The sequence below is a fragment of the Borostomias antarcticus genome, assembly GCF_949987555.1.
Source record: "Borostomias antarcticus genome assembly, chromosome: 2".
Taxonomy (NCBI): Eukaryota; Metazoa; Chordata; class Actinopteri; order Stomiiformes; family Stomiidae; genus Borostomias; species Borostomias antarcticus.
Genome location: NC_140235.1, coordinates 14,772,998 through 14,797,089, shown reverse-complemented (window position 1 = coordinate 14,797,089; position 24,092 = coordinate 14,772,998). Strand labels below are relative to the sequence as shown.

The window sequence follows — 24,092 nt, the reverse complement described above, 5'->3', positions numbered from 1 at the left end:
ATAACTTGACTTAATATCTTCACCTCCACCCACCCTGAAATGTAGTCATAATTTTAGCACAGTAGCCTCTATATGCGCATCACAACGCTGCAATACAAGACCTTAGGACAAACGATTCAGTACACAGCAGGTGTGTTTGATCAAGTTAAGATCTCAATGTGAGAATAAATAAATGACAAAAACCCGCACGGGTAGGACTACGTCTTTATTTTCCTAAGTAATTGTTGCGCATACAACATGACATTAAATTAAGACATAGGCTACTTTCTCATAAAACAGGGCGGTGTTGTAACATTTATAATATCATTAGGTGACATTGGCTGCAACCTGTCCTCCAGGACCTGCACACCTCCAGAGCCCTGAAGCGCGGGACCTGGACCTCCCGAGTCCCAGTATTGGAAATGTAGTGATCTGGCTACAAGAAAAGGGGGCAAATTATAAAAGCGATTAGTAATAGCATCGTTATTTTGCATATGCAAAACAGCATAAATTACAACAATAGGCTATTTATCAGTAAGTCTACATTATATCGAATTAAGTTTGAGCGAGAGATAATCGGGAGATTCTTGTGGAGACAAACTGACTTATATCCAACTTTGACTTCGTAACGTTGCCTATTGTATTGGCCTATACAACAAAGCACGCTCACAACAGTTCTGGTAGGCTATCGCTTCGGAAACCTTACAGCACAGTTTGCACCTGGTGCAAGTAGATTTTATGCCAGGGAAGAGTACAGTATGATGCGCTGTGTCTCTGCCATTGCACTGGAGGGCTAACGTTATTAAAAGCAAATGCATTGAGAGCTAACGTTAGCATCCCTACTAACACAGTACGTAAAACTGACGGGACACATTGGTGTAATTGTGGTAACTTTGCGACGTCACCAGCAGCGGACCTAGCTGACACCTAGCTGACACTTGCCTTTTCAGTCGCAAAATAACCAAAATAGCCGTCCTCAAGTACACTGTAAGGGAACGTAGCCGCCACTGCTGCTTAAATCCGTAACTACGATGTAATTAAATAACGTGACAATGTGGTTAGATCACAGTCCCAATCTGACTTTATTGGAAATGTGTCACAGTGGGTCAGAACATTTGTAAATTACTTAGGTTTTAAAATAAATTTTGAAGTCATACAGTTACAGAATTGTAATAATGAGGAGAAATCCTGCATGTCTGTTTTGTGTGTAATTTCTCATTTACAGTTAATATTAACACTAAAGATTTGCAGTCTAGGCCTAATAAAAATAATGATAAAAAATATGCCTATAAATAAAGTCCTAATTTTGCAACCTAAATGTGAGCAATGAACGCTGAGCAGTGAACGTAGAATGCAAGGCATTGGGCTACTTTGTTAGGTGAAGTTACACACTCTGTGCCAGTAGGTGGCTGTATGCACATCCGCCACTAAACCCAGCGAAGGAGAAGAAGAACGAGAACGGGTTCCGTTCTGAACAGAAGCGATTGAGAAAGACCAACACGCCCGCGACAACACAGATCTTGTAAGTCTCTCAATTTCAATGTATACATTAGTATGTATACATACTATGTATTTTGGTATCGTCCCAGATAAAACACCAACGTTATGTGCAAGCTACCCTATTGTAATGATTATCTATATGCAGATGCTTTCCAATGTTAGCTAACTAGCTAGCCAGCTAACGTGATTAGCCTTTTTCTGTACATGGCTAGCTAAGTAGCCTACGTAAAATTACTCTCGCAATTATTGTTAAAACGTTCGCTTTTGTGTAATTGTAGCTTAAATTATAATGTTGGCTTGGCAACGTGAGAATATTTCAGTTGTGTACACTATAACTTTTATGAAGTGTTGTTGTGGGCCATTGTTTCCTAATTACAGGCTCGCGCGAGCTCCTGCACGTTCGTACTGTTTCATCGCTTGGAATAAAATGTGATAATTAGCTTACTCATTGATTTCGCATTAACCCACGACACCGTTAGTATGTGTTTGTTTTTAGGCATTCATTTTTCCGATTTTAACGTTAACAGAATACAAGAAGCCCCAACAACGGAGCTAGGCTAGCTAGCAGGATTGTTATAGCAGCCATCTTGGCTTTTGGCACGTGGTCCTGTGGAGTGTGCATGTCAGCCAACGAGAGGGTCACCCACCCACTTTCTCTCTCTCTCTCCCTCCCTCTCTCCCCTCCCATGCTCTCAGTTGCCAACCTCCCAGTTCTTGTTTGAACTGAGCAAGAAGCAGGTGAGCGGGGCAGGAAGAGGCGCTAAGACGGGGCCAGGCGTGGCCAGGGGCAGTCCTGGGACAGCACCACAGGCTCTGTGAGTCTTGTTCAGTTGAATGCCCTCATGAGTATTAACAGAAGAGCACCATATCCATATGCACACATACACTCTAACATGTCGCTCTCTCCTCAGCTCAGCCCAATGGTCTCTGATGGTTCTGTCTGGCCAGCCCTGAGGTGGAGAAACACCTGATCATCAATAAAGGCAGGCACACGTAAGTACAAATGCACATACGTTTCCATAGACGGGATAAACAAATGGGAATATTGATATTGAGTTAAATGTTAGCGGTAGACATGTGAGATTCATAAGACGCATCACTGACGCCAGTGACGCCACAATATCAGGGAAATTGAGCAATTGCTTCCCTGTAGTGCAAACTTGCAAGATTCGCTCAGTTATTAACCCTTCTTGCCTTTTTTGTTGTTGGTTTTCTCTCTCCTCCTTCCTCTCTGTGCAGTTCTCCTGTGTGCTGAGCCGCTATCCCATGTATTGCCACTGATGACAGGGTAGAGCTCAGCCCCATGCAGAAGTGAGTGATGAGGAGAGGGAAGATCATTTTCCCGTTTTTTTTCCCTCCAGTTTTAGGAACCGTCTCAAGAATGTGTTCCCCACTTTTATGCCTTTAAATCAGGGTTGGAGTATTCCAGGTGTTTGGCCATGGCCATGAACACCAGTAGAGGAGGGAACCAAGTGTCTCATTCTCTCTCCACAGTTGTGTGGTTGTAACCCCCCACTAGCTACATATTCATTCAATCTTTATTTAACCTCGTGAATCAATTGAGAGTAAGCTCTCATTTACAATGACGTATAATCACTCTATATTTGAACTTGTACTACAGGTGAGATAATCCTTTTTAATGGTCTCTCTCATTCGCTCTCCTAGCTGTGATGTTAGAGTTGTGCAAGACTTGGGTGTTCTCCTGCTCTGAGTGCCCATTCTCCTATACCTCCCAGATCTACCTCCACAAGCACATCAAGAGGAGCCATGACAACCTCTGTCTCTGCTGAGGAACACACAGAGCATTATGAAGTAGCCAGTGCCTTGGCGAAGGTGTTTGAGCAGCAGTCATCAATGGATTAACTCCCAAGACACAAGGGAGAGACAGCGCAACACACGCTATGACTCCAGTGACGAAGGTAATATAATAAAGTGCATTCAACAGTCCCAAAAGAGTACTACTTGAGTTGACTAATCTGAGCTAATTTACCTCTACTATATGTTCCAGTGCCCAGGCAGCCGGTCGGCAGAACTCAGACCAGACCAGCTATGCCAGGTGCCAGAGCCGGAAGGCCTGCTCTGCCAGTTTTCAATGCAGGTATCCATGCATGTTTGTGTTGGTGAAATGTCTATGCATATTTGCACACTTACAGTTAACTCAGGACTTTCGGAAGACTCATGTACTCTGTTCACTAATTCGCTCATCTCACATCTCACTACTCGGCAGTAGATGTTCATCGCCCGGGTCCTTTGAGCCAAGGCGCTGTGAGCCCAGGCCCTTCAGCCCTTCAGACGTCCAGGCACGAGCAGCATGCATCAGCGATTAGCACCCAGACCAGGTCAGGGTCTGACATGTCTCATGTCGAGTTGATTCTTCCCCTTATGCCAGAATCACTACGCCGCCAGCACCATAGTTTCCTGCTCATCCCTTTATCCTCTGGTTTTCAGGTAGTTCTCTGATGCCATCGCCTGTGAGACCAACAGCTCCAGCTGTGTTGCCATCAAGCTCTGCAGATGCTGGTATGCTGAATTTTGTGAACTACTTCATGCTGCATGTAGGGATATACTTTGAGCTGAATATCCATTATGGGACCGTACAATTACTTATAGCCACATCTGTGTTTAATATCCAGACTTCCAGAGGATGATGTGTCAGCAGTTCTCCAGCGTCATGCAGAGTCTGAGGGAGATGGCACAGACAATGATGAGGCTGGAGCAGAGACTGTCCGGCGAGTCTGCAGACAGCTATGGGGGAGCAGTACTGGATGACCTGCACCCTGCTAAAACGGAGGAGGAGCTGCTGGTCTTGGAGGAGCAGCTGAAGGACAAGGATCATCAAAGGAAGATGGTGAGTAACTTCAGGGCAGAACTTTGTTCCTTATTTTTGCAGGGAAGTGTTAAGGAAATGTAAAAGTAAATGATTGTCTTTATGTTTTGCAGACACGATATCTGAGTTCCATTGGCGGCAAAGATCTGCCAGATGTGGTCCGGCGGGTGCTGTCAGCCATTGCCATACACAGAGTGTGGTGTGTCTACAGCGTCCATGGGAAGAGGGGGAAGAAGCCTCTGAAGAATATGACCCTCTACAATGTCATATTACGTAAGGGATTGTTCATATTTTCGCAAAATAATACATTGTCTTTGCTTCATGCCATGTGCATTGAAACCATTCCCTTTTTGGTTAAAAGGTGCAGTTATGGCCTGTAAGCCAAGCACCACTGTGACGGAGGTGTCTGCCCAGCTGCAGGAGATGCTGAAACATGCCCCTGCTCGATGCAAAAAGGTATGTGATGTCAGGCAGTTAATTTTCTCGTATCCAGTGACATGGCACGCTTCCAATGAACGTATGCGACTTGCTTTTACAGCCATTTCATTATGTCCTTAGGCATCTGATCCAGCCCAGCTGACCTCCCCAGCCCAGCCCCTGACCGCAGCTCCAGCCCTGACCACAGTGGAGTATTCAGATGAGGATGACCTCTTCTGCCCAGACCCTCGATTCAGATGTGGGTGACCCCCAGCTCGTCTCCCTAAACCTGCCTTTCCAGCCTGCCAGGATGGATGCCTTTTTTGTAAATAGATTTTGTAAATTTTAACCTTTTTTTGTGGGATACAACGGTCTGTTCCCGGTCTGCCTGCCACAGAATGCGCACTGTTTCATTTTTGTTTTTAGAACTTTTGCAATTGTCAGATAATGGGTTGCTAGCCAGAGCTTGTACATGCTTTTTTTTGCTTTTCTGGCTATGCGTAATGTGACAGACCGTAAACCTCATCCTTGTAAATATGTATACTTTTAATTTGTAATGTACTTTGTGTAATAAAATGTTCTAAACTGTTAATGGTGTTCAGTCTTATATTGGTTTGTATCATAATGCTTGCTGCTATATCCTCATATAGCATTAATTCGTTTTTGAACTGGTAAATGCTAAATATAGCCAGTGGTACTGCAAATGCTAAATGTAGCCAGTGGTCAGTAAGTGACCATATTTGCACCGTGCGAAAAAGACGTGCAGACCAAGTCATATAAATACCTGTAAATCTAGTGTCAGCCAGGTGAGTTTATGACGGAGGTTCCTGCCCACGTTTTTTGCACGCGGCCGCACCGTATTTGCACCGTGCGAAAAAGACGTGCAGACCAAGTCATATAAATACCTGTAAATCTAGTGTCAGCCAGGTGAGTTTATGACGGAGGTTCCTGCCCACGTGATCACGTGCGTTCTTTGCACGCGGCCGCAACTTCGGAATGACGTGTCGTTCTTACGTAGCGTCTACGAAACGGCAGATCTCGCGTTTCCGTAAATGGCCGCGTAATTTCCGCACGCGGCGCACACGAATCGTCACCTATAGCGGCCGTATGTCGAACGTTCGCGCAACCTGCGTGTGTTAGTAGGGATGCTAGGATAATTAACACAGCTAGCTGACATTCCAAACATTAGGCTAGCTAACGTCAACATGCTGGATAAAGACAAATAGCTAGCTGGATCAGACAGCTTTTTAAAAACTGTTGCCAATTACAGCTAACGTTATGGTTCGTTTATCTAACATTAGCTAGGTTGGCTACTCAGACACGGAGATCATGGTAAAAACCTCCCAATATGTATGACAACCACAAATACAATTAGGCCTATAAAACGTACAAATTATATAAAATTAAGAGACTGCAACTATTCAATTATTCTCAAGATGAGAAAGGGTTCAGAGCTGCCTTACCATGTTGGATAGATGGTGAAACGGCGCAAAGACAGCAGGTGCGGGAGGCAGACAGATTTCTGTTGGAGGCGGTGCAGGGGAGTGGAGGCGGGATTTTCAAACTTTAGGGTGACGTCAACAAAGGGAAAAACGTCACGAATTCGGAGTATTTTTACCCCAAGTCAAATTGGACTGAAAATGTTACGCTTCCAGTTCCTCAAAAACGACAAAACGGATATATTTAATGTTTTTATTGTGTTTCTTCAATGTCCTATTGTGCAAATAGCACGTTCAAACTCAAAAAAAGATGATAAAAGCCTTACCAAGACTCCCCTTGGTATTCTCTTAGTAGGCTTATGATCAATGCAATGGAGGCTTGTGGGTAGAGGCTAGCAATGGCCTACACTAGCCCAGTAGTCCAGGCATTTTATGAGACAAAAGGGGTCAATATGGAAAAAATTGCAACAGAAATTATTTCAACTGTTTTAGTGTCATAAATATGTTCTTTATAACATATCAAATGTCCCCCAAAATCCCAGTGGTGGAAAGTAATGAAAAATGCAGATAAAGTATACCAATTTCCAATTCTTGCCTATGTAAAAGAAAAAGGTTTATGCATGTTTTCTTGTCTGATGTCCACACAACACTGTCCCCAATCAACCAGAAACTATATAGGATGCATCACAGTGCATATACAGAAATATATTTTTAATTCTATTGGCATTTGGTGAAGAGAAAAGGGGTGAATGTCACACATATTGCAACAGAAAATCTGACATGTGTATTAATCAAATAGCTCAAGAGTCTAGAACCCTGGAGAGGACAGTCTACAACCCTGGAGAACAGTCTACAGCCCTGTAGAGAATAGTAGAACCCTGGAGAACAGTCTACAGCCCTGTAGAGAACAGTAGAACCCTGGAGAGGACAGTCTGAGACGTAGAACCGTCCATAGCAGAGCAGCCAGGTGCTAGAGGGTCCACTTCAGATACCTGTGGGAGAAAATCACACGCGCGTGCGCGCGCACACACACACACACACACACGATTAGAGGGTCCACTTCAGGAGAGAAGAGAACATGAGCAGGATGATAATAATAATAATAATAATAACTTGCATTCATCATCATCTTCATCATCACATGCCGCCTGATGTGAATTTGCACACCCTGATCCTTTACAGCTGCTACATGCAACAGAACACTCAAGGCCATGTTTCTTGCATGTGCACCTCAGGCTGCTGCAGTCTGTCTTGCAGGTGCATCTGATGATCTTAAGAAGTTCTTGTGGAGCTGCTGGTAAGTCCGTCTGGACAGGGACAAGCCTCCCATCATTCTCTTTCCACCCCCATCCTGGTGACATGATACAGATCTGCTCGTCCTCCTCATCTACCACACCAACCTCAACTCCCATGACCTCTTCTTCAAACTTGAGCCCAAGAAAAGCATGAAGCCACGCATCTGGAACATCAAGTCCGTCAAGCAGCAGCTAGGTCCCAGTGTGTGCACTCACATTCTCTTCATTCATGCTATAGCTGGGTGTGACACTACGTCCTGCCTTTATGGCATTGGGAAAGGAGCTCCCCTCAAGAAGTTCAGAGCCAGCAGCGAGTTCTATCAGCAAGCTACAGTGTGACTCATAGTCAGCTTCTAGAGCAGAGATTGTGTCAGCAGGAGAGAATGCTTGGCTGTGCCTGTACAATGGGAAGCCTGGGGAGGGACTTGACAGTCTAAGATACAAGCGCTTTTGTGAGAAGGTGGCTACCAGCAGTTCTCATGTACAGCCACAGAGTCTACCACCAGCAGCAGCAAAGTACCAGAGTCTCCGTGTGTACTACCAGGTGCAACAGTGGAAGGGACCTGTAGATGAACTCCTGCCAAGAATGGGGGTGGAAAGAGAATGATGGGAGGCTTGTCCCTGTCCAGACGGACTTACCACCAGCTCCACAAGAACTTCTTAAGGTCTTCAGATGCACCTGCAAGACAGACTGCAGCAGCCTGAGGTGCACAATCAAGAAACATGGCCTTGAGTGTTCTGTTGCATGTAGCAGCTGTAAAGGATCAGGGTGTGCAAATTCACATCAGGCGGCATGTGATGATGAAGATGATGATGAATGCAAGTTATTATTATTATTATCATCCTGCTCATGTTCTCTTCTCTCCTGAAGTGGACCCTTTAATCGTGTGTGTGTGTGTGTGTGTGCGCGCACGCGCGTGTGATTTTCTCCCACAGGTATCTGAAGTGGACCCTCTAGCACCTGGCTGCTCTGCTATGGACGGTTCTACGTCTCAGACTGTCCTCTCCAGGGATCTACTGTTCTCTACAGGGCTGTAGACTGTTCTCCAGGGTTCTACTGTTCTCTACAGGGCTGTAGACTGTTCTCCAGGGTTGTAGACTGTCCTCTCCAGGGTTCTAGACTCTTGAGCTATTTGATTAATACACGTCAGATTTTCTGTTGCAATATGTGTGACATTCACCCCTTTTCTCTTCACCAAATGCCAATAGAATTAAAAATATATTTCTGTATATGCACTGTGATGCATCCTATATAGTTTCTGGTTGATTGGGGACAGTGTTGTGTGGACATCAGACAAGAAAAACATGCATAAACCTTTTTCTTTTACATAGGCAAAAATTGGAAAATGGTATACTTGATCTGCATTTTTCATTACTTTCCACCACTGGGATTTTGGGGGACTTTTGATATGTTATAAAGAACATATTTATGACACTAAAACAGTTGAAATAATTTCTGTTGCAATTTTTTCCATATTGACCCCTTTTGTCTCATAAAATGCCTGGACTACTGGGCTAGTGTAGGCCATTGCTAGCCTCTACCCACAAGCCTCCATTGCATTGATCATAAGCCTACTAAGAGAATACCAAGGGGAGTCTTGGTAAGGCTTTTATCATCATGATTTATTAAGTCTTTCAAGATACATGATTTGCATTAAAAATATAATCTCTCTCACACACAGTCATGTAATCCAGTAAATCTAACTCCATAACAAATTGCATTAGGCCTACGTAACTAGCAAGCTAACTATAGCAAACGAAGTCAATGTAGATAGCTAGCTACGTTATTAATTAGCTTAGCTAGCTACGTAACTAGCAAATGTAAATAGCTAGCGAACTAGCTATAGCGTCATTTCTACCACGCCCTTAGAGAAAGGAGATTCGCCAAATAGAAAGTGATTGACAACCGTTTCAGGCGAAATGAGTTTTTGATTGACAAGACGATTGTCAGCCTGTGATTGGCCAAAGTAAAAAATGATTGACAGTTGACCCGCCCCCTCGAAGTCTCCGGGCCTGCAGAGATACCCTTCTCAGACCAGCTGCAGCTGGAGAAAGACGCACCCTCTCCCAGTGAAGCGGTGCTCGGCGGCTACTGGCTGAACATTCCAGTTCTGTTGGATATGTTGCGGGAAAGTTGAAGCCGAGTGCTCGTTATTCTCACACATAACATTGCCAACGAGAGTGGATGAGTCTGTCCCGATTATCAACTCCGGTAGTATACGCTTCTTCGCGCTATCAGCGCTGTTCAAGCCAGTGACTAAAAGGTACATTTTAAACAACTTTTTCCATTGATCCCAAGGGACGACAGGATCGCCTGGGAGGGATAGAAATGGGTCCGGAGGTGGCAGGGAGAAAATAGGGACAGACTCATACATTCCGCGTTGCCTGTTTTTGTATTTTGCATCTAAGGGCAGTAACACTGGCGCGTTGGTATAGAGTAGCTACAGTTTTACCTGTGTTGTTTGTCAGGAGGTAGGTTAGGAGGAAGCATCTGTGCATTTGACTCATTAGACAAGTGTAATTTCAACACCTCTCTGTTTTCACAAAGCTGTGCCTTCCTACCACAAAAGAGACGGCGTGCCAGTGTGACAATATGCAGACCAGAGAACGGTACTATTTGATAGGTTCTTCTGTCCACACCCCCTCCCCACGCAATTGGGTGTGGCTTCGGTGCCTTCAGCAGACACGCCCCCACAGTCTCAGACCAGAGAATGCTGCTGATTTTTAACCGATTTTGAAGCCTTAATTTATATACTTAGCGACATTTTTAATCACTCAGATTTGGCTGGCTGGTTAATGACATGTTTTCCTGTGTAGTATGAAGCTCATAACAAAAATTTTAACTGGGTTAACCTGGACTTTAAGGTGTTTTGTGCAACCGGCCCCAGGTCCCTAGGCAGCCGGTTGAAGCACGGGCTGTCAGCTTTAAGATAAGTTAGACTACAACTGCTCTGATGGTATGAAAATTCTATTGCACAGGACCACGCTCTTACTAACTGTCCCATCTGGGAGAACTTTCCGTTATGTAATGAATGTTTTTGCGTGACATACGACGTAGCCTACAGGGTCATTCAGGTCCAAATGAAGTGTGTTGCTTCAATAATGTTAAATCAGTAAATGACGAGGCAAATATGCCACCTACAGCTGGACGAAATCGATGAATGCGATTAATTTGCGTACATTTTTATTAATGCGTTAATTTTTGCAGAATTAATTGAATTAACACGTTAAATGGACAGCCCTTGTTGGAATATTTTCTTGATTGACCAAAGAGAGAAATATTCCTGTTCATGTGAACATTGATTTTCTGTCTCTCCCGTTTACAACCACAGAGAATGTGGCCGTTCAGCAGGAAGGGCTTAGTGCCCTGGTCACGGCCCCAAACACACACCTCACATCCTTCACCCCTGTTTGGTATGTGACAGAGGCTGACTGGTGGTCAGTAAATTATTTTTCCTCCAAGGACCCAAGGGGAAGGTCAAATTATCGGTGCTTACAGTATGTGCTTACAGTATGTACTCTCCCTGAGTGCATTCCAACACGATATAACTCACACACACACACATGCACACACACACATACACACACACACAAAAATCCACACATTTGGATATTTCTCTGAATATGTTAAGTTCTCCAAACTATATACAGTACTGTATGTGCTATCATAATGACGAACTCCATGATAGAAATAATGAAGTGTGTGATAATCTGTATTGTCTTGGAATGTGTTAAATTGATTGTAACATTAAACCCCACACACAAACCCCCAAGGTGTAGATTCCATCCCCACACCTCACCAGGTCGACCAATCACCTCTGTCCTCAACCAGGGTCACATCTCTGATCTAGACATAGGCTGCGTTCCGAATCGCATACTTCTACTTCTTACTACCAGTACCTACTACAGCTGCCCTTAGAAAGCACGTACTTTGCAAGCAGTAGGCATCCAATTGGGACATACTACCTTGTTATAACATTGCATCTTGAAATTTGCCCACATCCGTCGCTGTCCATAACGCGACATTCGTCTACAGCTGTCACGACTCACACATGTGACGCACATTTCCGCTGCGCACAGGATTGTGGGTCAGAATAGCTAGAAAAGCCTGCTGGCTTGCATACTGCAAAATACAACCGGATGCAGTAAGACATCCTGGTATTTTTGCCATACTGCATGTGGCATACTACAGTATTGGGACATACTACATCCGTTTGGGCATACTACATAGCAGGGTAGTATGCGATTCGGAACGCAGTAATAGTATAAAAGTCAGCTCAGAGGCCCATCCTCTCTCACAGGAAAGTCAGAAAAGTTGTTGTCAACAGACATTGTTGCAGTGAGTCGAGATGCTGTTCTGAACCCTTTACTATATCAGACGGCTGTGTTTGTGAACACCTCTCTCTCTCTTCATCCCCAGCCCCTCCTAAACCCTCCACCCTGAGTCCCAGACCAGCTGTACCAAAGACCACCTCTAACGTCTCCACAACATCTGTCAACCTTTCTACAACATCTATCAAACTTTCTACAATGTCTATCAACCGTTCTACAACATCTATCAACCTTTATACAACGTTTCAGACATTGGGGGACCTGAGTGGTGCTGCTTCCTCAAGACCAGGTTTGTTGAAGCTGCTATTATTAATAATTATTATTAAATATAACTAGAAACGGTGCTCAGAGAGCACAGACCTCTGCCCCTGAATGCATTTCGTAGTTTTGTGCATGCTAAAATTGAATGGGTTCTAAATTGGCCCATGCTACATCCCTCCAGGCCAACAGACCAGGGGCCTCATTTATAAAGCTTGCGTACGCACAAAAGAATCCGTACGCCACTCCTGAGCAAACTTCGGGATTTATAAAAAACAAACTTGACTGGAGAATGGCGGAGAATGTGCTCACCTCCAAGCACACTCTGACCCATGAGTACGCACATTTCTGGCAAAATGAGAAACTGCGATCCTAATGGCAGAAAGGTGAAACCCGAGAAACGCTTTGAAATTGACACCATTGTGAACAATAAATATATCTGATATTGCAAAATAACCCCTCAAATAGGCCTATGTTGCAGTCCAACCGGGAATCATAATCAAATGGATCTGTCATCGCTAAACAATTGATTAATTTAGGCCTATTTATTATCATAAATAATTCCTGTATGTATTTATTTATTCTCATAAATGATTCCTTTATTTATTTATTCTCGTAAATAATCATGTGGACAGCATAGGCTATGTGTTCAAAGCAATCAATATAATTCAAATACTGTTGTGAATGACTTGTGAATGGCCTTCATATTTACACTGTTATGTGAATCCCAATTTTGGTAGAGCAGCAATCACTCTAGTCGTAGAGAAGATGATCTCACCGTGTGCCAACATGCAGCCTAGCCTTCCGCAACAAGAAATCTCTAAATGTGCAATGTTGTGCATGCCATATTTACTCAGGCAATATGTAGGCTAATATATTATAAGGATAGCCTTAATAATAACAATAATAATAATAATAATAATAATAATACATTTTATTTGTAAGTGCACTTTACATCGAATGAATCTCAAAGTGCTACAGATAGTAAGTAAAAACATTTAGAAAAAAGAACACTTCATACATGTAGGGCTAAAGCTAGCATTCTTAAAAACAAAAGGTTTTCTTAAAAAGATGGGTTTTTAGGCCTTTTATAAAGGCGTCTGTGGTGCCCTCAGATGGTCAGGAAGAGCATTCCACAGACTGGGAGCAGCGGAGCAGAAAGCCCGGTCTCCCATGGTTCGGAGCTTGGTCCTCGGGGGCTGGAGGAGGTTGGCCTGTCCAGAGCGGAGGTCTTGTGTGGAGGATTGGGGGGAGAGCAGCTCTTTGAGGTAGAGGGGGGCATTTCCATGCAGGCACTGGTGGGTAAGCAGGGAGACTTTGTACTCAATCCTGAGTGGGACAGGAAGCCAGTGAAGGGATTTGAGGACAGGTGTGATGTGGTCATATTTTCACACTTTCATCAGGATCCTAGCAGCTCTGTTTTGAATGTACTGCAGCTTCTGGATGTTCTTGCTAGGGATCCCAATGAGAAGAGCGTTGCAGTAGTCCAGCCTGGAAGAGACAAAGGCGTGGACAAGCTTTTCAGCATCTGAGAGAGTGAGCGTGGGGCGGAGTTTTGCAATGTTCCTGAGGTGGAAGAAGGAGGTCTTGCAGAGATGTTTGATGTGAGCCTCAAATGTCAGGTGGGGGTCCATTCTAACACCCAGGTTAGTAACTGATGATGAGAGTTGGATGCCATGACCAGAGAATTTAATGAGTGATGGTGGATGTCCGGGTCTGGTGTGGGGTGCCAATGAGAATGGCTTCTGTTTTTGAGCTGTTGAGCTGCAGAAAGTTGTGCTTCATCCAATCCTTTATCTCCTCCAGGCAGGTGGTTAGTGTGGATGATGGCAGGGCTGCAGAGAGGGTTGGATTTTCCGTAGCTCGGTGGTGTACCAGGGGGCAGAGCGTGTGAAGGTGACTGTTCTGGTTTTGGCAGGGACATGGAGGTCCAGGAGGCCGCTCAGCGATGTTTTGAGTATCCGGATTGATGTTTTTTAGGTTCCTGAAACTGATGTCGTTTGGGTTTGTCGAGGGGGGACAGGAATGGCAGCACCATTGAAATGGCCTTGTGGTCGGACATGCCCAGATCATACACCTGAAGATTGCTGATGGGGGCAGAGTTGGTGATGACCAGGTCCAGAGTGTGGCCCCTGGTGTGTGTTGGAACATCAACATGTTGTGTCAGGTTGAGGCAGTCAAGAGATGCAGGAACTCTGCTACAGAGTGGCAGGAGGGGGTGTTGACATGGATGTTAATATCTCCAAGTATTATGATATTGGCTGAGGTTGTGCAGAGTGTAGAGAGAAGGTCATGTAACTCTGGGATGAAAGCTGAGCTTGGTTTGGGTGGCCGGTAGATCGGGAGAATTGTCATGGAGAAAGGGCCTTATAGGCTTATATTTTACACTGTAATAGGCTGTTTGTTGGTGGTGTTAACCTCTTACTCTGCGCTGTCGCAGAGGTAAATATTGCTCCAGAGCTACCCCTCTTTTCACAATGTGTTTCACCGCCGTATATATCTACTCTCGCCACCAATGAATTATCTTAACGTTAGCTAGAATTTTGTATTTCAGAGCGCCGTGTAGTAAAGATGCGTACCTCTGTGGTTAGGGTTAGGGTCATGGTTAGGATCAGGGTTAGGGTCAGGTGCGTACCTCTGTGGTTAGGGTTAGGGTCATGGTTGGGATCAGGGTTAGGGTCAGGTGCGTACCTCTGTGGTTAGGGTTAGGGTCATGGTTAGGATCAGGGTTAGGGTCAGGTGCGTACCTCTGTGGTTAGGGTTAGGGTCAGGGTTAGGGTCAGGTGCGTACCTCTGTGGTTAGGGTTAGGGTTAGGGTCAGGTGCGTACCTCTGTGGTTAGGGTTAGGGTCATGGTTAGGGTCAGGTGCGTACCTCTGTGGATAGGGTTAGGGTCATGGTTAGGGTCAGGGTTAGGGTCAGGTGCGTACCTCTGTGGCAGTGACATGCTTCCTCCCTTTTACGTGCAGCAGTCGCAGGATGTTGTACACGTTGGTCTCAACGTGATGGAAGCCAGACGCCACTCCACCTTTTTTGTAGCTGAGAGAGATCAGGGCTTAGTTAGTTCGATAACGATCGGTAACAATCACTGCGCAAGCTGGACACACAGCCCTATGAACTTATTTGTTCATATTATCATAACTTATAAGTTTCCCGAACACGTAGGTCAGTCGACGAGATACTCCTAGCCCGGGATATGACCTTCATCAGCATATATTTTGGTGCAATTTTGGGTCGTCAGTGTCAATATCAGGTGGGGGATTATTTCTCCTCTCCCTCTCTGTCTTTGTATCTGGCAGCGCTATGGTGCGGTAGAATATTGTTTCCCTGGCACCCAAGACTATACTGAACACTAGGACAGAAAGAAGAGTGCAACGGACCTTGCAAACGTTGTCAAATCAGTTAAATAAAGGCCGTTCAAGACTATACTACAACTAGAAATGGTGCTCAGAAAGCACAGACCTCCGCTCCTGAATGCATTTCGTGGCTCTGTGCTCATCAAAATTGAATGGGCTCTAAATTGGCCCATGCTACACCCCTCTACCGGGTTTCATGAAAAGCAGTCTGGTAGTTTTTAATGTAATCCTGGTCCAAAAAATTAATGGAGGTGATTGGCCGTCCGGGATGTGTTTGGGCGGCTCGTGGACCCGCCCTGTGATTCGCTGGGGAGGAGGTTTAAAATGACCGGAGGTGAATGGTTGGCTGTATTTGGCCAGCTATGTAATAATAATACATTTTACATGTGGCGCCCCCCTCAAATCACAGCGAGTGGAGGGCAATGTGGTGCACTCCAGGCTCCGACACAGAGCCGCCCGAAAAACAGCCGCCCGTATACACACACACACAGACACACGCACAAACATACATGCACACGCACACACAACCTTTCCACTCACATGAGGTTTTTGAAGTAGCTCTTGAAGCGGGGTGACTCACAATCCTGCACCTCGCGGTGCTGGACAGGACTTCCTCCCAGGGTCTCGTCCAGCTGGGAGACCAAGATGGCCGCAGAGCCCTGCTCATCCTGAGACGACAACCGACCGATCCAGTAGTGGATGTCCATGGACTGAGGGGAGATCTAGCACACACGTATGCATGCCCATACATAAACACACACACAAACACACACACACATGCACGCATACACATACATAAATACACATACATACACACATACATAAACACACGCACACATATACATAAACACACACACACCCACACACACACACGCACACACACACACATACATACATACATACATACATACATACATACATAAACACAAACACGCATTCACATACATAAACACACATACACACAAATAAACACACATAAACACACACACACACACAAATACACACGCAAACACACGCACATTTGAGCTGGTCTGTTCTGTATTAAAAACAAGTGGTAATCATGTGCATCTTTAGCTACTCACATTGAGTACAAGGTAGCAGTCTCCCTCAAAGAAGCTGCCGAAGCCCTCAGCTGGGACAGGGACCATGGCCATGTTCTGATTTACACACAAGACCAGAACAACACACACAAACCATGTTCTGATTTACACACAAGACCAGAACAACACACACACAAACCATGTTCTGATTTACACACAAGACCAGATCAACACACACACAAACCATGTTCTGATTTACACACAAGACCAGATCAACACACACAAATCATGTTCGGATTTACAACACAAGACCAGACCAAGTCACACACACACACACACACACACACACACACACACACACACACACTATGTTCTGATTTACAACACAAGACCAGACCAACATCAAACAACATAAACAGAACACTGGCATAAAACAGGGACCAAGGCCATGTTCTGATTTATAACAGCAAACAACATATCACCAAGACTAGAACAGAAATCTGCCATAATATAACCTCACAACAGTTAGAGAAGAGAACTCTTTAGAGAAGAGTTGTGTAACAAGTACTGTAGAAATCCTGTTTGAATGTGATATGGGAACAAACACACTGATGGCCCAGGTTAGGTTAGGTTAGGGTCTGGGTTTAGGGTAACTCACGTTGATGGTCCAGATCTGTAGGCCAGGCTTCCTGCTGACGCTTCTGAAAGCATCTGGAGTTCCTTCAGTCATTCTGCAAAACTGACACAGAATAGATACAATCACAGTTTAAACATTATCTGAAAACAGAAAAGAAAAGGCTTACACAATGCACATTTACTGAACATGAACAGGAGGATGGAGGTCATAGAATCATCACAATCACAAATTGTGTCTCCTGTCGTGATACACAGTTAGAGCCATCCCAGGAAAGTCTCTCAAGACTTTAGTTAATGTAGGAAGGACAGCAATACCATACAAACAACAATACCACCAAACACATGCATACAAACAACAACAATACCACCAAACACACACATACAAACAACAACAATACCACCAAACACACACATACAAACAACAACAATACCACCAAACACAAACATACAAACAACAACAATACCACCAAACACACACATACCAACAGCTCCTGCCTGAAACAGCTCTGTGCCCTCTGTTGTGTGTTGGCATGGCCGGTGACCTGGTGCTATGACATGTAGTTGGGCTGGGCGGTGGCTGTCCTCAACGCTGGGACACACCCTCTACATAATATGAATGACTGTTATATGAGGTGTCAGGTCCAGGTGAGGGGGTGTTTGATCAGGTGAACTGGAGCAGGATGTAAGCACAGAGGAACCACACCTCTGTTTAATACCCACTCAGTTCTGCTGAAATCCACGTCAAAGATAAAAACCAAGCTGATGATGACACAACAGTCAGGTCAAACAGTAGGGTTTGTGCTAACAGTGATTTCACTAGCTGCGGTCCAGTATTTCTGTGGATCAAGGACATAAGCCTAAGATGGTTCATATCATTATTCACACTATGGGTCAGAACACAACGGCACCGTTTGACAAAGGTTGCAGTCAAATGCTCTTGGATACAGGCATAGGTAACGGCAGAGGCACAATGTCCAAATGTTGGTGTTTCACTGCTGTCAGGAGTCAGTAGATTTGGTCTCTCACACGGGCTCAATAATCTCATGATTTAGTGAGGGTGTGTCATTCACAGGCCAAACAAGATTTCCACTTCATAAAACCATGTGTGTTGTGGCCGAGACCAGTTTAATAATATGAAATGTATATCTTTGTTTGAAAGGCAATGCATGTGTTCAGGCTGGAGAACACACACATGATGGTACTAAGAGGCATCTCATTAGATTGATTTATTTGGTTATTCAGAAGTAAAATGTTCAGATAGACAGTCTCTTCCAAAAGTCTATCCTAATTGATTTCTCCAAAACATCGACCACATGCTCACGAGACGGAAAGCCCAGGGTGTAACCTCATCAGGCTCAGTTTGCTCTCCTGTCTCATCAGGCTCAGTTTGCTCTCATGTCTCATCAGGCTCAGTTTGCTCTCCTGTCTCATCAGGCTCAGTTTGCTCTCCTGTCTCATCAGGCTCAGTTTGCTCTCATGTCTCATCAGGCTCAGTTTGCTCTCCTGTCTCATCAGGCTCAGTTTGCTCTCCTGTCTCATCAGGCTCAGTTTGCTCTCCTGTGAAATGTAGCGCAATCCCATCCTATTTTTAGGTGTTTGACATAGCTTGCACATAGTCCTCTGTGGGAGCAGGGAAAACAAGCACCAGGGGAAAGCTTATGTCCAAGCCATGCCAAACATGTACAAATATTCAGATTGCGATACATTTCACAGGAGAGCATACTGAGACTGATGAGATTACACCCTGTGCTTCCCGTCTCGGAAATGCACATTTATCATAATTTTTCCAACACATTTACTATGGCTGTCAATTTAACTAATGAATTAGATTAATTAATTATGCAAACATTAACATGTTAATAAAAATGTACGCAAATTAATCGCATTCATCGATTTCGTCCAGCTGTAGGTGGGCATAGTTGCCGCGTCATTGCCTGATTTAACATTATTGAAGCAACAAACTTAATTTGGACATGAATGACCCCATAGGCTACATTGTATGTCACGCAAAAGCATCATTGCCTTCAAACAAACTTGACGAGGTGGATAATCAGACTTTGCTTTGCCCTCTAAATGGAAAGCTCACTTTCAAAAAACTCCCAGATGGGACGGGTAATAAGAGCATGGTCGTTTGCATACCATCGAAGCAGTTTTAGCCTAACTTATCATTTCAATGCTAAACATGTTAACAGCTGTCAGCCCCAGTAGCAAAGGCCTGAACTACAAGGATACTGTACTGTATATGCATGAGATTTGGATTTTGGACTGAGCAGGTGACAATATAGGCCTACTAGTTGATGCTATAGGTGTTGGTGATCTATGCGGAAGGCACAGGCGCCTCACAAACTCCAAATTGAAATTCATCAGGACAAAATCATAGTCTAACTGCATATGTAAAGCTGGTGAGTAAGTTAGTGGCCCCCATTCTTAGAAAATAAGCCTGTGAGAATGATCTGTTAACTACTAGCTACAGGCTAATTACAGTAGCTAGCCTACTATACACCAAGCACCTAATGTTACTAGTTTCGTAGCTTTTTGTGTCGGCGCTGCTGTAAACTGATGTGTGGAGGGAGGTGTGGAGTATCATGGAGCTTGTTTTCTTATAACATTATGGTTCAGCAGCCTGCAGGCCGGTTTTGTGTATGTTTAAAGATTTTTTCTTCAAACTAATGTTTTATCTATGAACACAACGCGGGACAAGCTTAGTTTGTGGGACATCAGAAATCATTTAAAAACGTGTTTCGTTCATGACAAGCAGAGCTAAGGATAGCTAGTAAATGCATTAGGTCTAATGTTCAGATTTTTTCATATGTTAACAGGAGGATTGAGGGCACATTAATACTTGTTATGCGGTCACAGGTGTGCGGTTATAGTGTTTTACAATGGCTTCCAGCCAATCAGAATCAAGGACCAGAACTACACGTTGTATAAAAGCAATAAACCACTTGAGGCCGTGGGTTACAGTGATTTCAGAACAGCTAGGGGGGTTACTCTGCTTCGCGTCATGCCTAACGATGCCCCCTAGCTGTTCTGAAATCACTGTAACGCAAGACCTCTCATGGTTTATTGCTTAATTTAGCATTTCTTTTGCATATGTACAAAAAGCAAAAGTGGACTCACACAGAAGCTAATAAAGACTGAAAGTTAGTAAGAACATTTTACTGGGATCAAAAAAATGCAAACGTTTCGGTCCACGCAGGGACCTTTGTCAGTGGAAAGTGTATATGTACAGCAACTGAGTAGAATTGGCTAAATTACTCAAATATTAAACCCAGCATGGCTAATTGAGAGCAGAAGTATGCAGTGACACCTGTTACACAGTGACCCACCTGTTATATAGTGAGACCTGTTACACAGAGCAAGCAGCATTGCACCACCCTGTGTGGGGGCTACAGCTATAGTAGTTTGATCATAATTATTTAGGTGAACATCTACCTTCATCACTATCATCATAATCATGATAGAACATCATTATCATCATTGTAGACTTCAGTTCCATTCATTCCATTTCAAAAATATTATATGATTAATTTGGCAAATCAAATGTGTTAACAAAATCCCCACGCCTATTGTTCTTTGGAAGTGACAGATGTTCTGCCAACAGAAAACAGACCTTGCCTTATAGAAACAGGGAGCTGCCGTTTGGACATGACAATATCAACATGGTCCCACAACAGCACTGAGAGACTCAGTCCCAAACCTGAGCTATTCTAGACCATAACTATAACTGTAGCCAGGGTTGGGGAGTAACGGATTACATGTAACGCCGTTACATAATCAGATTACAAAAAAACAGTAACTGTAATCCGTTACAGTACAATTTAAAATATGTAATCTAGATTACAGTTACATTTGCATAGTAACGGGGATTACAGGCGTGATTACAATAACCCCTCGCCTCCTCATCAATTTTACAAAATAGTAAAAAAAAAAAAAAAGAAGTAGGCTAGTAATACCAATTGCGCGCAGCGCGCCAACAAGATTCCCACTGATGTGCTCGTTGGACCAGAGCTGCCAGACAGACAGCGAGCAGCACGGGCATCATGGCAGAAATACCGCAATGTGCATTAAAATCCTGGAAATACCAGCATTTTTTTTATTTACCTGTCACAGAACCACAACAATATTACAGCACAGTGTAAACTATGCCTCCCAGCCACCTGCCTTGACGGCCAAGGACTCAATGTCCAACCTGAAAAAACATTTGCCGGTAAGTTAACGTTAGCTAATGTCAAACGTTAGGGTAGCTAACGTTAACCTTACTTCCACTGACAGCTAAATTAGCTAGCAGTAGGCTTCTACAGTATAGCACTAATGTTCAACCAGAAAACCAGACCCAAGCGCCACTGCAGTCAAGTGAGCCGCACTTTTTTTTTTTTAATTCAGAAAAAAAAAAGGGGTGCGCACATATTACGGTACACAGTGAACCGGTTGCTGGGATGCCATTTTAGATCGTCATTGCAGCTTTTCCTTCGAACTGACACACATTGCGACATCCATGTATATAATTTAGATATAATGTAGAATTAACAAATGTCTGTATTTCGGAAATTATGTAGGCTAGACACAGAACTAGGCTACTTCTCACGCACTCACGTCAATCTGATTCCTCCGAGCTGAGCCCCCCCCTCCCTCCCTCTCTCTCTCTCTCTCTCCCTTGCTCGCCTTTCTCTTGCTCTCAGTCTCTCTGGCTAAGAATATTTAATACTCATGTAGTCAATATAATGTGAATTATCCAAAACTCTTCACAGGATGCATTTTGAATCAATCCTCATAAAGTATTAATGTACAAACATTTGAAGTGTGTTTTTCTCGTTCTTGACAAGTAATAAAAGGATAATTGTACGGTGTTCATTAGAGTCTCTCATACATGCTTTCAGGACCTCTCCCTCTACCAAACTATGAAAAAATGTCATTTTTACGGTGTGGATTTTCAATAATCCCATCACGAAGTCCTACTGTAAGCACATTTTGACTGTTTTTCTGAACTTTGACAGGTGATTATAGGAGAAAAATAATTTTGTTCATGGGAGTGTCTCATATCCCTGAGTTCAGGACCTCTCCCTCTATCATGTCATGCAGGAATATTAGACTTTTACAGTGTAGATTTTCAATAATCCCATCACAAAGTCCTACTGTAAGCACATTTTGACTGTTTTTCTGAGGTTTGACAGGTGATTATAGGACAAAAATAATTTTGTTCATGGGAGTGTCTCATACATATGAGCTCAGGACCTCTCCCTCTATCATGTCATGCAAGAATATTAGACTTTTACAGTGTAGATTTTGAATAATCCCATCACAAAGTCCTACTGTAAGCACATGTTGACTGTTTTTCTGAACTTTGACAGGTGATTATAGGAGAAAAATAATTTTGTTCATGAGAGTGTCTCATATCCCTGAGTTCAGGACCTCTCCCTCTATCATGTCATGCAGGAATATTTGACTTTTACAGTGTAGATTTTGAAGAATCCTATCACAAAATCCTACTGTAAGCACATTTTGACTGTTTTTCTGAACTTTGACAGGTGATTATAGGAGAAATATAATTTTGTTAATGGGAGTGTCTCATATCCATGAGTTCAGGACCTCTCCCTCTATAACTTCATGCAAGAATATTATATAAATTATATAATTATTATTATAAATTAATAAATATAAACTGTATCCTATGACATTTGATCCATTGTTAATGACTCCCTATCTACAGGTGTCTTCCCACCAATACTTAAAACTGCTCTGGTGAGACCCGTACTGAAGAAAAACAACTTAGACACTTCAGTTTTTAGACCAATCTCCAACCTTCCCTTTTTGAGTAAAATTCTGGAAAAAATTGTTTTCAAACAGATTAATGATTTCCTAGCTACAAGTTGTACCCCTGACCTTTTCCAGTCCGGCTTCCGTGCCCACCATAGCACAGAGACGGCATTAGTCAAAGTTGTAAATGACCTCAGAATTAATGCTGACTCCAAAGAGCTTTCTGTTCTCGTCCTCCTGGACCTGAGTGCAGCCTTTGATACTATAGATCATGCAATCCTCATCGAAAGACTGGAAAAGTGGGTTGGCCTCTCTGGTCCAGTCCTAAATTGGCTTAAGACCTATCTAACCGGTCGTGATTTCTTCGTTGCCCTCTGTGAATATATCTCAGGAAAGATCCCTATGACCTGTGGGGTGCCCCAAGGATCGATCCTAGGACCTCTACTCTTCAGCCTGTACATGCTGCCCCTTGGCAGTGTCATCAGGAGGCACAATATTAGCTACCATAGCTACGCAGATGATACTCAACTCTATATTTCCGTAACACCCAGTAACTACAGCTTGGTTGACTGCCTTGTCAAGTGTATTACAGATATAAATGTATGGATGTCACATAATTTCCTCCAACTAAACCAGGACAAAACAGAAGTACTGATCATTGGAGAAAAAGCTGAAAGAGAGAAACTAGCTGCACACTTAAAAACTCTGGAAATTGACACCAATTGCCAGGCTAAAAACCTAGGTGTCATACTTGACTCAGATCTTAATTTCGAAAACCACATCAAGAATATTACAAAGACATCCTTTTACCACCTAAGGAACATTGCCAAGGTGCAACCCTTTCTCTCTCAGGCTGACACCGAAAGATTAATGCATGCTTTCATCACAAGCAGGCTGGACTACTGCAATGCTCTACTATCAGGCCTACCAAAGAAAGCAATCTCTAAGCTACAAATAATACAGAATGCTGCAGCAAGAGTCCTCACTAAGACTAGACGAAGGGCACACATCACACCAGCGTTAAAATCACTACACTGGTTACCAGTCAACTCTAGAATAAACTTTAAAATACTATTACTAGTCTATAAATCTCTCCACAGTCACTCACCAGAATATATTTCAGACATGCTTGTTAAGTACATGCCAAACAGACCACTTAGATCCTCAGGCACTGAACTTTTAACAGTTCCAAAAGCCAGGACCAAGAAACATGGAGAGGCAGCTTTTACTTTCTATGCCCCCAACCTCTGGAACACC

At 43.6% G+C, this 24,092-nt stretch overlaps 2 protein-coding genes across 3 annotated transcripts in view; one reads left to right on the top strand and one right to left on the bottom strand.

The window, feature by feature from the left end:
- Window positions 1-17,172, bottom strand: part of vill (villin-like) — a gene marked incomplete at both ends in the record, with an annotated part of 60,102 nt that extends 42,930 nt beyond the window's left edge. The window contains 4 exons of the mRNA XM_084453450.1: window positions 14,977-15,085; window positions 15,943-16,112; window positions 16,485-16,559; window positions 17,101-17,172. Of these exons, the coding sequence (XP_084309576.1) occupies window positions 14,977-15,085; window positions 15,943-16,112; window positions 16,485-16,559; window positions 17,101-17,172 (426 nt within the window). The remainder of the gene's footprint in view (window positions 1-14,976; window positions 15,086-15,942; window positions 16,113-16,484; window positions 16,560-17,100) is intronic.
- On the top strand, window positions 1,132-5,313 carry LOC311327566 (uncharacterized protein). Of its 2 annotated transcripts, none has more exons than XM_084460653.1 (12): window positions 1,132-1,501; window positions 2,176-2,294; window positions 2,391-2,472; window positions 2,719-2,790; window positions 3,216-3,398; window positions 3,488-3,577; window positions 3,710-3,818; window positions 3,928-3,999; window positions 4,113-4,327; window positions 4,420-4,579; window positions 4,668-4,762; window positions 4,865-5,313. In XM_084460653.1, exons 7-12 carry the CDS (start codon window positions 3,791-3,793, stop codon window positions 4,988-4,990), a joined length of 696 nt encoding a protein of 231 aa, XP_084316779.1. In that variant the 5' UTR covers window positions 1,132-1,501; window positions 2,176-2,294; window positions 2,391-2,472; window positions 2,719-2,790; window positions 3,216-3,398; window positions 3,488-3,577; window positions 3,710-3,790; the 3' UTR covers window positions 4,991-5,313. The 2 variants fall into 2 exon arrangements, with proteins under 2 accessions (XP_084316779.1, XP_084316778.1); XM_084460652.1 differs by having other exon boundaries at window positions 3,707-3,818.
- Window positions 17,173-24,092: the final 6,920 nt, after the last annotated feature.

Coding starts and splice junctions, on each gene's coding strand:
- LOC311327566 (XM_084460653.1), top strand. CDS start 3,791: ATGCATCAGCGATTAGCACCCAGACCAG. Junction 4,000..4,112: donor ATCAAGCTCTGCAGATGCTG/GTATGCTGAATT, acceptor TTTAATATCCAG/ACTTCCAGAGGATGATGTGT. Junction 4,328..4,419: donor AGGATCATCAAAGGAAGATG/GTGAGTAACTTC, acceptor TATGTTTTGCAG/ACACGATATCTGAGTTCCAT.